Below are 12,772 nucleotides of genomic sequence, written 5' to 3'. Positions count from 1 at the left end.
TGTGTGCGTGTGCGTGCAGCAGGAGGACAATGCGGCGGTTCTTCGCTGCTCGCGCGTCAACGGAATCCCGGAGTGCGTCATTCAACGTCTATTCTCTCGAACGCGCGCTGTGATTGGCCGCAGCCTGGAAATCTCCCCGCCCACCGGCCAGCCTTGTATGGAAACCTTTTGCTGACGTCATGGGTACACTACAGCTCGTGGTATAAAATCGGTGTCGCGCTGCGAGCGGAGGGACTGATCCTCAGCTGGGAAACACCGAAGATGACTGACGGTCGTTTGCGGAGTACTGACAGTCCAAATCACGTGTAGACGAACCTAACAGGTAAGAAACATTTATTATTTTTAATTATTAGCCTTAAATGCAGAAATAACCCATTTATAAATATTACAACTCCCGCGATACTGACACCTGCGCATTAACATAACTTTAAATCGAATAGAAAGCAGCCGCCCCTTCCTCGTTTATTGATCAGACAGCAATCCTTTTGCACAAATATATTGTATTTTTCCATCCATTCACATCTGTTCCAACATGAGCTTAAGCTGTAGAATAAAGTCTGGACATCAAAGTGCACCAGGGAGGTCGCCCCAGTGCCCCATAAGTAACACGCGCCTCACACGCTGGCACTGTACCCCTGCGTGAAAGTCAACCCTGCTTACTGTAACCTGCAGACAAACGTCTAAACGTGCAGCAGAGCGTTTTTATGACATAGTAATATATGATAAAATGATTTAAGACTGATGCTATAAAGAGCAGAGCTCTTTCAAGGACACTCATTAATTTCCATGCAGTTTGCATGCAGGCTGGATCACCAAGTGGGCGCCACACCCCCAGGCCTCCCTGAAAGCCTCTGTTTCACTGTGTAGCAACTGATTTATGATAACCTAACTTAGGTTAAAATAAAGTGTAATTCAACGCTTGAGATGTTTGCAGCACTAAGGCATTACATCAAATATCATTATGAAATGACCTTGAGGAGCATCCTGCACGGTAACCTTTTCTTGAAGTTTGAACTGACACACTGCTAACCTGGGCCAGAATGATATTCCAGCTCATGCATACTGTACACAGTGCACAGAAAGGGGGAACATGAGGGGCCAGCCACTCATTTTTTGCCAGGAGCAGTTTAACAGATCATGGCTTGACAGATCTGAAACACAAGCTGGTTTGGCTCTAACATTTTTGATTACATCTTTTCCAGTCTTGCAGCCATGACTTGCATACACCCCCAGCATGGATCTCCGCCCTGTGAGATCAACCCTGGCAGCTCAGAGCTTCAAAGCGCAGACTTTATCTCCAGGTTGGCTGTCGACATGAGCAGCCCACGGGACCACCTCTCTGCTCCACCCCTGCCAAGCATCAACTCCCTGGTGGGCACTCAGCCGTGCGACTTTGACGCGTTTTCATGTCAGTTTACCTCAGCCCCCGCTCACATCACTCCTTCATCAGGCCAGGAGACTCCCTTCAAGCTGGATGACCTCCAGGTTTACGGGTGCTACCGTGGAACTTTCACCCTGAGTTACCCCGATGAGGCCGCTTCCCCTGCTGGGTCAGATTATTTTGGCAGCCCCGCATCAGCCTCGTCTCCTTCAACCCCCGGGTTCCAGACTCACCATGCATCCAACTGGGATTCAGCCTTTGGGCCATACTCGCCCAGTCCAGGATACTGGGCCGCAGAGGAGACCTCAGTGCCACATGCGCCATCTTTCTTCACTTTTGGCTCAGGGTCTGTGGAGGATATGTCTCATTTGGGTCAACAACACTTACAAGAGCAGGATCCTTTCACTTTGGCCCACAATCACCCATCTGCACTGAGTTTCCCCGCCATGGTGATGGAGCAAGCACATAGCCTGGAGGGCACCGACCACCTGGACGGGAGCTTATCACCTAAGTTAAAAAGTCCGAGCGGAAATGAGGGCTGCTGTGCTGTGTGTGGGGACAACGCCTCTTGTCAGCACTATGGGGTTCGCACCTGTGAGGGATGCAAAGGCTTTTTCAAGGTAAGATCTGGCCTGTCTATGCAGCCAATTACTCTGTTCTACATATTCTGTGAAGAAATGTGTCCTCTAACTGAAGGTTTTGAGGTGGTTTTAGAGTAAATCGTGTTTTTATTTCACAGCGTACAGTGCAAAAAAATTCCAAGTATGTTTGCCTTGCCAACAAGGATTGTCCAGTGGATAAGAGGAGGCGGAATCGATGCCAGTTCTGCCGTTTCCAGAAGTGTCTCACTGTAGGCATGGTGAGGGAAGGTGAGTTCAGTTCCAGGTGACTGGTGGCTGAATTAGGATGGCAACGCTGAACTGAGGGTAACGGTTGATGTCGCCTTTTTCCAGTTGTGAGAACGGATAGCCTGAAAGGACGAAGAGGTCGCCTGCCGTCCAAGCCTAAAGTCGCCCAGGACGTGACAACCACTGTGTCTCCAGTGAGTATGATCGCTTCACTCGTGAGGGCCCACATCGACTCGAGCCCCGGCGTTGGGAAAATGGATTACTCCAAGGTAAAAAACAGAATCCCTTCTTTCAGTTCTTCTGGAACATTTGATCTGTCAATTTGGCGTCTGCTTGAACATCTCCTCTGTCTGCAATTTCAGTATGACGATACAGAAGTCAGTCTGAACCAGAAAGAGGATGCAAGTGACATCCAGCAGTTCTACGACTTACTCACAGCCTCCATGGAGGTCATCAGGAAGTGGACGAAGGGCATCCCAGGTTTCTCTGAGTTCTGCCCAGAAGATCAGGAACTGCTGCTGGAGTCTGCGTTTGTTGAGCTCTTCATCCTGCGTCTTGCATATCGGTGAGTGCAGCTTCCAACAAAAACTAATACTACACAGGTGAATTTCATCATGTTTATCATTTACATGTAATGCTCCGGATGCTTTTTCTTTTGAAGTTCCAATCCTGAAATGGACAAGCTCATCTTCTGCAATGGGGCCGTGCTTCACAAAATGCAGTGTGTCCGCAGCTTTGGGGACTGGATTGACTCCATCCTGGAGTTTTCTCAAGCCCTCCATCGCATGAAGCTCGACGTCTCCTCCTTCTCCTGCCTCACAGCCCTGGTCATAATCACTGGTAAGAGCCTCATTCATCCCTCAACACTACTGAACACACCTAAGTTTAAAAGTAGAGATATCAGGCTTAAACCTGTGTGGGGTTTTTTTTTCGCCACAATTTAAACTAGAATCAGAGTTACTTTTATTTAGCAAGGACAACCGTTTGAATGAGGAACCTGGTTTCATTGATGCGAACAAAACAAGACACAACACAGGATTGACACAACAGGTGTTTGGCAAAATGTAACACGACCTCACATATAGTGTAGAGGAGACGTAACATGTCACAGCGGGATAAACATGACAACAATGCAGGTTTGCATTTAAAACTGAGAGACACTTCCAACGTAGCAGCATTGACACTTCCCACGACATTAGTGTGTTAGCACTGTAGCGTTCCTATTAATAAAGCTTTTATTGAGTTGTGGTCCATTTAAAGCTGATTACAACCAACTGAGCAAAGAGGAAATGATTCGATTAAAACTTGTCACTGCATGCTTTCAAAGTTTAGTCATTATCGGTGTGCATTATTTATGTGTCATACAAAGTCAAAATGATGAAGAATAGTCCTCACTCTCACACATGTATCCAATTTCCCTCTGCAGACCGACATGGTCTTAAAGAGCCAGGACGTGTGGAGGACTTGCAGAACCAGCTCATCACCTGCCTTAAAGATCATGTTTCCGGCTGCGGCACCGACGCTTTGAGGCCCAATTATTTGTCCAGACTTCTCGGGAAGCTGCCTGAGCTCAGGAGTCTGTGCACTCAAGGCCTCCAGCGCATCTTCTACCTTAAATTAGAAGACATTGTTCCTCCTCCACCGATTGTGGACAAAATCTTCATGGATACGCTTCCGTTTTGAGTGTGAGATGGGAGACCATCTGTGATGTGAAATCTGGAGTTCACATGAGAGCCAAAGAGAACAGACTGAGCACTCATACTTCAGGTAGTATTACGTGAAAACTGCAAGAAGATAGGAAGAATAATAATCCTAAGGGATTGTGCAGCTCCAGGGGAGAAGGGCTACTTGTGAATTATAAAGTGAATGAGTTATGAAACTTGCAGAAGCAACATGTATGAGCAACATGTGGAACCATCACAAAATGCTCCTCATAGTTTGTGTTTCCAGGATATTGTGTACTGTGCAGATGGAACTAGACAGGCCAGCTCATGGACCAAAAGGTGACTGTTTACATACAAAAAAAGTGCCATGAATGGAAACATTTCTGATGGAGGGAAGACGATTGCACTTTCCAAACAGTTACACATTGATTACAAACAATATCCGTGCCACCATTTTGCACAATAATTTTGCTTTTTTGCAACAATCTTTTATTGTGATTTGGATGACTGTAAATTGCACACAAAATACCCGACAAAGCATTATATTTCTACTTAGATTAAACACTTCAGGTGCTCCCACTTGTTCAAACAAGCAAATCATTTCACAGAACCACTTTCTGCCCCCCAAAACTGATGCTTGCATCGGTCACTCAAATCTCCAGTTTGCTTTATTAATGCCACCATAGGTATTTGGTGATGACAAAATAGACTGAACCTACAGAATTATTCAGTAGTATCATTCATGTATCATGAATAGACTTTGAGCAGCTAATAGTGTATACTGTGTATCACCCAGTACAGTCTTATACACTGGTCTTGTATGTAAATTATGTTGAATTTGTTTTAAACCTGCTGGTGTTATTGCCACATGAACTGTATTCTGCAGTCTGGGAAAAGTGCATTTTGTTTTGGGCTTGTTATTTTTACATACTAAGAAGTTATATTTTACTGCCGCTACACATGAAATGAAATTTTAAACTGCATATTACAACTGCTTTTGTCATCTTTACTCAGAATATTTGGAGAAGTTTATTGACTTATGTAGCTGAGGTTGAGTTGATATTTAAGAAAATATGTCCTGCTTGTGCTTGGGCAGCAGATTTATATTGTCGTAAACTGTAAACATATACACGTTAGCAATATTCCTTATTTTATATTTAGTCAGTTAGTCTACTGTTCATGCTTCCATTGTGTGGCAGTGCTGTGCCAGCAGCCTGTAAGCCTGAGTCAAGTGTAACTTCTTCTTTTGGCAACAGAGCAGGACATACAGCTGAAAAATGTAACCCCGTCCACCTCCCTCCCAGTTATGTGCTGGTCTCTTTTTAGAAACTGGTCCCAGTCAGGTCTCAAGTAACCTAGACTACTTCATCATTGTCTAGTGCCACATGCATGTGTGTGTGTCAAAACATGACTGCACAACTTTTACAGCTTAGAGGAAAACCTGCAACTCATGGCAGTAAAAGAGTATTTATAGATGAAAGGTTATAGATTATTCAGATGCACCTGTTAATCCCAAGAGGGCCTCTATGATCCATAATAATGATCCAAAACAGGCAAAGTCAACAGGAGGAAGAAGATGATGAATGATTAGCAAGACTGATTAAATCAAGAGGAAGAAAAAAAAACAAAAAGCAAAAAACTCTTCCCAAAGTTATAACAAATCATGGTGAGGGGACATAAAGGTCTGGACCACATTTCATAGCAATCTATCCATTAGTGCGCGCAGCTAACGTGGCTAAAAACATGCAACGCCTGCTGAATCATGACAATCACACACAACCTGAGAAACAAACAGCCAAAGGCAAAGGAGCAAATTGTATCCACAGGAGAGCAATACTGATAAATGGGCCAGTATATCAGGTGATATTAGCTTATTGGCAGTATATCAGTATCGGTGCATACGTCAGCTGATGAGCATCAGGAAGTTGCAGGGCAGACATGTTAAAGATGCGTTTGAGGTTATTTAAAAACGGTGTCTGTATTACAAAGTTCAACCACCAGACAGCACTGACAAGTTTATTTTTCCAGCGGTAAAATCTCCCTCTCAGTGCACATCTGAGTCACAGTTTCTTTTATTTTTATTTTTTATTTTTTTAACGCTCAGATATCGATATCAGCCTGAAAAAATCCAGTCTGGCTCTAATCAAGTCCAAATTCTTCAAAATGTTTCTCTGAAAGCAGCTGTACCGGTAGCCTGATAATCAGACTGTATTACACTATTCATCCAGCCAGACATCATGTTCCTGATGGATGATTTTTAAAATCAATATTTACCCTAACCCACCCTATCAGACACTACGGTAGCTGTTTGCTGACATTTTTCTTTGCTAGTCCTCATGGCTGTAGCCAGACACCTAAAGAGCACGACGATGCCCCCATTCCTGACGCCGCCTGCTAAGCTCTGACTGGTCAACTGCTTTGAGTTGCAACACCAGACAACAGGAAAGTAAAGTTGCTGCTAAAGGTTTGATGCATTTGCCCGATTGTGCCAAATACACAGCGCACTATGCAATCTGCTACTGAATAGTAAGACATCCTCCAAAGGGTTTATAAGCTGTAAATAATGGCATAATTAAATAGTGCATAATTTTGCTATTAAGGTCATAGTTTGTTTGATGGAATTACTAACAAAAAACGTTGGGCTGCGAGGTTGTGAAAAACCCCAGAATAAAGCCTCTTTTTTTCTTTTTTTTCTTTTTTTTTACAGCTTATGAAGCCTGTACAAAGGATGTCTTATGCTGAAAATCTTTTCCACCCTGTACTGATCCCACTGTGTCCAGTTTTATATATATAGTATATGTACATATATATATGCATAGTGATATCAGCATGGATGATATGCAGTATTCAGTACACTATATTTTTGATAGGCTCTCTGCTGTTTATTTAACTCTATATGTGTTTCTATCAATAGGCTTCAGTACCACCTGGGTGAATTCTTGCACATTTATTGCTGTTGGACTGAAGTGATTCCGATCTGATCCAATGTGATATCAAACCCTGAGAATAGACCTTGCTCTTGAATGTAGAGGTAGCTTTACAGTTACATTATCTGAAGCAGCAACTAGCTGATCCCATGCATCTCTTGAATTGCAGATTCTGAAATTCTCCGCCTGGTGTTGCAGAGAGACTTAATATACAAATAGGAGAACTTGATAAGCTTGGCTACGTCGGACTTATGCAACAAGAGCAGTTGGATGAAGTTGGCAACACTCTGATTACAGGACGTACCGCATGTGAGTGATGGGACACTGGTTATGATAAGGTGGGCTGGGCCGTTCTCTTATGACCTACCCATCATGAAATGCCAGTATGAAATGCCAGTGATAATAGAGGATCACAAGCTTCAGACAGAGTTACAGGATTCGAGGCCAGTTCCAGGGCACAGACTGTCCGCTACACATTGTGCAGGAGTCTTATGTCCGTGAGAGTATGAGAATGTCACATTTATGAAACAAGATCAACACAGAGGCTTTGGTTTCACTTGCAGGCGACAAGCCCGGGGTGCATGCCTCAGACTTGTTTGCAGAGTGTCCAGGAACTGCCGTGAGTATGATGAGAGTCACATCACGGTGAGACCGGCAACGCAATATAAACTCAAAGGAACAAAGGAACCCAGATGTTAAAAAGGGAGTGCTTTGAAATATCCAAACGAGCCGCAGGTATCTTAATTCATAGTGAAAGATCTTTTCTCTTTAAAACATAAGGCGGAATGTGGAGTGGCTTTTACTTCACTTAAACCTTCAAATGACCAACTGAGGTCAAATGTGTTCCTTAACATGCCAGTTAATAGAGACATGATTGATTTAATCATACATGCACAGCTCAATTTTTTCGAAATCTTTTGTATTATAATAATATCATTTTTGTGGTTTCATTTATTAGATCTATTCAAAAAAGACTTTCAGTCCACAGCCATGCTAGCGGCCCTGTGAGGCTGTACTTAGCTCAGTGCTAACATCAGCAAACTCAAAATGACAATGCTAATACGCTAATGTTTAGCAGGTTGGTATAATGTTGACCATCTTTAGAATCTTAGTTTGGCCTGGTAGCATGCTAACATTTGTGAATTAGCACTAAATACAAAGCACACCTGAGGCAGATGGGAATGTCATTAGTTTTGCAGGTATTTGGTTCAAAACCAAAGTATTAGGACACGATTACGATATCAAAGGGGGCATGAATGGCTGAACCAAACTTTATGGCAATTCATCCAATAGAATGGTAAGACATCTCACTTAAAAACACAAATGTGAACCTCATGGTGGTGCAAGAGAAAAAGTCAGAGGGATCGTCAAAGTCAGCAGGATTCATCCTCTGGGAATCAACAAGTCTGTACAAAATTTAATGGAAATCCATCCAATAGTTGCATAGATATTTCAGTCTGCACCAGAGTGGTGCACTGAGCGACTGACGTTGCCATCCATGTCAGCGATTATTATCACCAGACTATTTTCTCAGACATATAACTGAACCTTCCGAAGTCTTATGGCATTGTCAGACGTTTTGAAATGCCTTTGTTTTCTGGTTCCTGCCTTATTTTAAGACTTTAACACGTCACCCAACAAAATAACAGCTTGTGTGTGATGTGATTGCAGGATCTGCATTAAAAATTAATTTCTGTGGGGATTTAAAGTGAAGTATACTCACTCATGAGAAACTCAGAACCAGTATAGACAAACATATGCCCCTGTCTTAAAGGTTGATGTCATACAAATGCCATAAAATGAAATGCATTTAAATGAAGCTGTTGAAAGGGGGAAGAAATTTTGTCACTGACAATATACAGTGTCTCTAAGCCCTTTTCTTTGCTCCAGCAGTCTTACAGTGCATCTCCCACTCACACTGTCTTGCACTGGGTGCTCGGTCTGGGACAGGATGTTCTAACGGTATTTAGTTTCATTTTATGTCGCTGCTAAGCAGTGTGTAAATATGGATTTGGTATTACATTTCTAGCCAAAAAGAAAGGAGAAAGGGTTCCTAATAATCGATAGCCCCGATATCATTATTGTAGAGGAAAGCGGTTCAGTCTGGCATCTTGACAGGAAGTACAGTATGTTACACTGGACAAACACCAACTGCATTTTCATTATAGAGGAGGCTGACATTTAATTAAGTTTGCATCTATAATGCAGACACTGCCAGTGCTTGAAACTAACAAAGTGCATATACTTAAGTATTGTGCTTAAGTATATTCATTTTATGATGCTTTGTACATACTAAATACAAACAAAATATTGTACTTTTTACTGCACTAGTCCACAATTTAAAATTTACTCCACCAAGACAAGTGACAGCATTTCAAATGCTAAATGTAAAAAAATATTAAATTCAAGAAGGTAATAATATAATACTGACAGGAGCTATTGAGCATCATGAGTACTTTTAAATCTCTATAAGTACGTTTTGTACATCTTTCCTTATGTCAAATTTCGAATGCAGATTTTCATATGTGGAATATTAAGTGTGGTTAGTAAAGCTGGTTTTATTATCATCTGTTCTTCATTATCTGTTCTTCATTATCTTGTCTTAGTACCTTTTTTTATGTCTTATGTAAAAAAAGAACTTTATTCTTCGATGTAATCAGAATATCATCTTCCAAAGTGGATTCTCAAAAGGAAATACAGAGCATCTGAGGAGCTATATATATCTGCCCTTGTGCTGTTTCTTTTAACTCATATCACAGATTGAGTCATCTTCAGCTGCCAGCATCAGATCACTAGCAGCGTCTCGCAGGTACGACGCACAATGACAGGAGGTGCGGGTTCTGCTGAGCACCGGTTAACATCACTGACTTGGGACGATATGACATTTCAGCCAGGTCAGTGACAAGGTCAAGAGTTCAAAACTGACATGAGCCATTCCGTGTCACTCACTAAACGCTCTGTATAGGTAGTAACAGAAATCCAGGGGCGGCAGCGGTTCCTCGATAGTCACGAGGGGTCCTGTATAGACCAGAGGTCCTGCACGTACTCGCTTCTGAGGAGTCATATCTCTTCCTTACAGATGGTGACAGGGCAGCACAGAGCCCGTCTGAACACTTCCAATAATAGCCACAACTAAAATAGACAGTCATCACATGAAATCAATAATGCCACTTAGATATGACAGAGTGTGCTGGCCGGCCGCCCACACACTGGGATTATCCTGGCACTCATCATGTTGAGCTCACTCCTATCACTTTCACCTGGAGCAGTTCCTCAACATAAAAGCTCATCTCAAGCGCCCGATGTGGTGCTTTATGCATGGAAAGTGCCTTGCGAAGGGTGTTCAGAGATAATCAAATCAAAGGAAGTGGGAAGGAGGCAGAGACGGTGACTCAGTGCTCGAGCAGCTTCTTGAACGAGAAATTGATGAGTACTGCCACCCAGTGGCCGTGCAGTGACACAGTTAACACAGTGTGCATGAAAAGTCCTCAGAGCCTCCAATGTTTTTATATGTTGTTGTTTCAGACTCATTTTAAAATGGATTCATTTTTTTCTCATGAATTTACCTACCGCCCCTCCCACCGTCTTGCAGGCGGTCCTGGTTGATGGGGGAGGGTCGTCACCTGATTGAGTTCACCTGGGGCCTGAGACCATAAAGCCTGGCCCATCCACTCTGTTTCTCCCTTCTACAGATGGCCTCTACTCTGACTTTGTTGTCTTCTGGTTTGTCTTGTGATTTGTGTTCACTTTAGTTTAAATTGTTCTGGTGTTATGTAAAATCTCTTGCGTGGCCTGCTTGTCATGTTCCCTGAGTCAGTTTGTTACTCTACACACAACACAACGCAATGACAAAGCAAAGACACTTTTTTTGGAGTGTTTTGTTCAACACTGAAATATCCCATTTACACAGGCACTCAGACCCGTAGTTCTGAGCTCTGGTGCATGCTTCTTCTATCAATGGTCCTTGAGAAGCTCCAGCCCACCCGTGCCTAACTGATTTCATTTGACATAATTAGGAAAAGGAAACACCTGTGTGGTCCCACAGTTGATGGACAGAGTGAAAAGCAAGCCATGAGGTTTTATGTGTAGAGCTGTGAGAAAGGATTGTGCATTGAAAGATCTGGGGGAGGATACAAGAACCTTTCTCTAGCATTGGAAGAGCATTGTAGCCTCCATAACTCTCAAATGGAAGAAGTCTGGAACCATCAACAGTCTTCTGAGATCCGGCACCTGCCAAACTGAGCAATCAGGGATTAAGAGCTTTGGTCAGACCAAGAACAGTGACTATGAATGAGACCCTCCACCACCACACCAATCAGGCCTTTATGTTAGAGTGGTCATATGGAAACCAGTCACCAGTCCAACACAGTGGTGGCAGCATGCTGTTGGGAAGTCTCTCTGTGATGGGGGACTCGGGGACTGTGAATGTCCCCGAGTGGTCCAGCCAGGGTCTGGACCTGAGCCCAGGACAGCATCTCTGGAGAGATATTAAAATGGCTGCACACTGACGCTCTCCAGCCAACCTGGCTGAGCTTGAATGATTCTGCCAAGAAGAATGTGAGATTTTTTTTTTATAAGAGGTGTGTCAGGCTTCTAGGATCACTTCCAAAAAGACTTGAAACTGTTATTGCTGCTGAAGATGCCTCAACCAAGAGCTGAGAGGTCTGAACACTTGAAAATTAGACATTCCAGTCTTATTTTGTTTGCCAAATTCACACTCAAAAGCCTGTTTTGCTTTGTCATTGCAGAGTATTGAGTGTAGACTGATGAGAAAAAAAGATGAATGAATTTTAAGGAATTTGCAACATGATGTGGAAAGCTTGAAAGGCTCTGAAAGCTCTCTGTATGTCCTGCATGTATGTTTACATACAGCTGCTTCCACGCTTGGGAAGAGCATCCTGAAGACTGTTCATTGAAGAAGTCCTGAGTTAAACACCTAAATAATTAGATAAGACCAATGAAAAACAGGCCCATGTACACATTTGGTTTTTTTTTTTTGTTTTTTCATCTGCTTTTCCGATATCTACTTTTGTTTTCCTTTTTACTTTATTTCTTATAAGAATTTGTTTTTAGGTATTTTTATATGCTGCTTCTGCTGTCATTCACATGGGGAACTAGCCAGGCCTGTTTTACACACATTTTCAATCACTAATTACTTCACAAACTGTTGTCATGGATCGAAGACCCTGACCCACTTTTCCTGCTATCCGTGTAAATAAAAGATCCGGCGTCATTTATGTGAAATCATATTTTTATGTGAAACGTGCTTTAAATATTTTCAGTCTATACGTTAAATAGTTTGTTTCAGCACTTAGAGCTGTTAAACCATTGAGAAAATAGTGATAACAAGACAAACCTTGCATTGGCTGACCTGTACATACAACCACTCTGGTGCTTTGATCTAAAGAGCAATAAACATTTCAGGTAAAATACAGCTTTTCTCGCAGAAGTTACTCATACAATAAGTGGCATACTTGGTGGTCAGAGTGATTTTACAGGCAAAGTTATATACACAAGCCTGGCAATTAAACTAATGCATGTTATGATGAAACATTGAAAAGTCCCGTCTCAGATGTAGAAATGCTATCGCCACTGGGGCTCAACGACTTTATCTTTCACAATAATAAATGGGGAAAACTTAGTCCCAACCCAAACTAGCTATTTTCAAGATGTGCACATTACAGCGTGTGATTAACCATTTACATAAATGACCACTCAAATGATTTGAAATGAACACCTTTTATTATAACATTAATTCCCAAAATTCAAACTATGACATTTCTTACTGTAATGGGGGGTAAATATAATGCAACACAATAAAAAAAATGCACTAGTGTGAATATCCAACGCAACTTAAAATCCTCAACATTTATGGAACTTGTGACATCTTTGCATGCATAGCAGACCTGCGAAAAGATTGTATTTCAATGTACATCAAACACAAATTAAGGC

The 12,772-nt window shown here is 42.4% G+C and overlaps 1 protein-coding gene and 1 long non-coding RNA gene across 2 annotated transcripts; both read left to right on the top strand.

The window, feature by feature from the left end:
- The first annotated feature begins 238 nt into the window (after positions 1-238).
- nr4a1 (nuclear receptor subfamily 4, group A, member 1) lies at positions 239-4,876 on the top strand. Its single transcript, XM_041945750.1, has 7 exons — positions 239-322; positions 1,203-2,001; positions 2,121-2,250; positions 2,335-2,498; positions 2,592-2,794; positions 2,891-3,069; positions 3,656-4,876. The coding sequence occupies exons 2-7, from the start codon at positions 1,213-1,215 to the stop codon at positions 3,910-3,912; spliced, it is 1,722 nt and encodes a 573-aa protein (XP_041801684.1). The 5' UTR covers positions 239-322; positions 1,203-1,212; the 3' UTR covers positions 3,913-4,876.
- Positions 4,877-7,498: 2,622 nt separating this feature from the next.
- LOC121613073 lies at positions 7,499-11,234 on the top strand. Its single transcript, XR_006007169.1, has 3 exons — positions 7,499-7,555; positions 9,580-9,714; positions 10,413-11,234. It is a non-coding gene; the product is annotated as an uncharacterized LOC121613073 (long non-coding RNA).
- Positions 11,235-12,772: the final 1,538 nt, after the last annotated feature.

The sequence above is a fragment of the Chelmon rostratus genome, chromosome 10 (genome assembly GCF_017976325.1).
Source record: "Chelmon rostratus isolate fCheRos1 chromosome 10, fCheRos1.pri, whole genome shotgun sequence".
NCBI classification, from domain to species: domain Eukaryota; kingdom Metazoa; phylum Chordata; class Actinopteri; order Chaetodontiformes; family Chaetodontidae; genus Chelmon; species Chelmon rostratus.
This window is presented reverse-complemented; position numbering and strand designations above follow the sequence as displayed.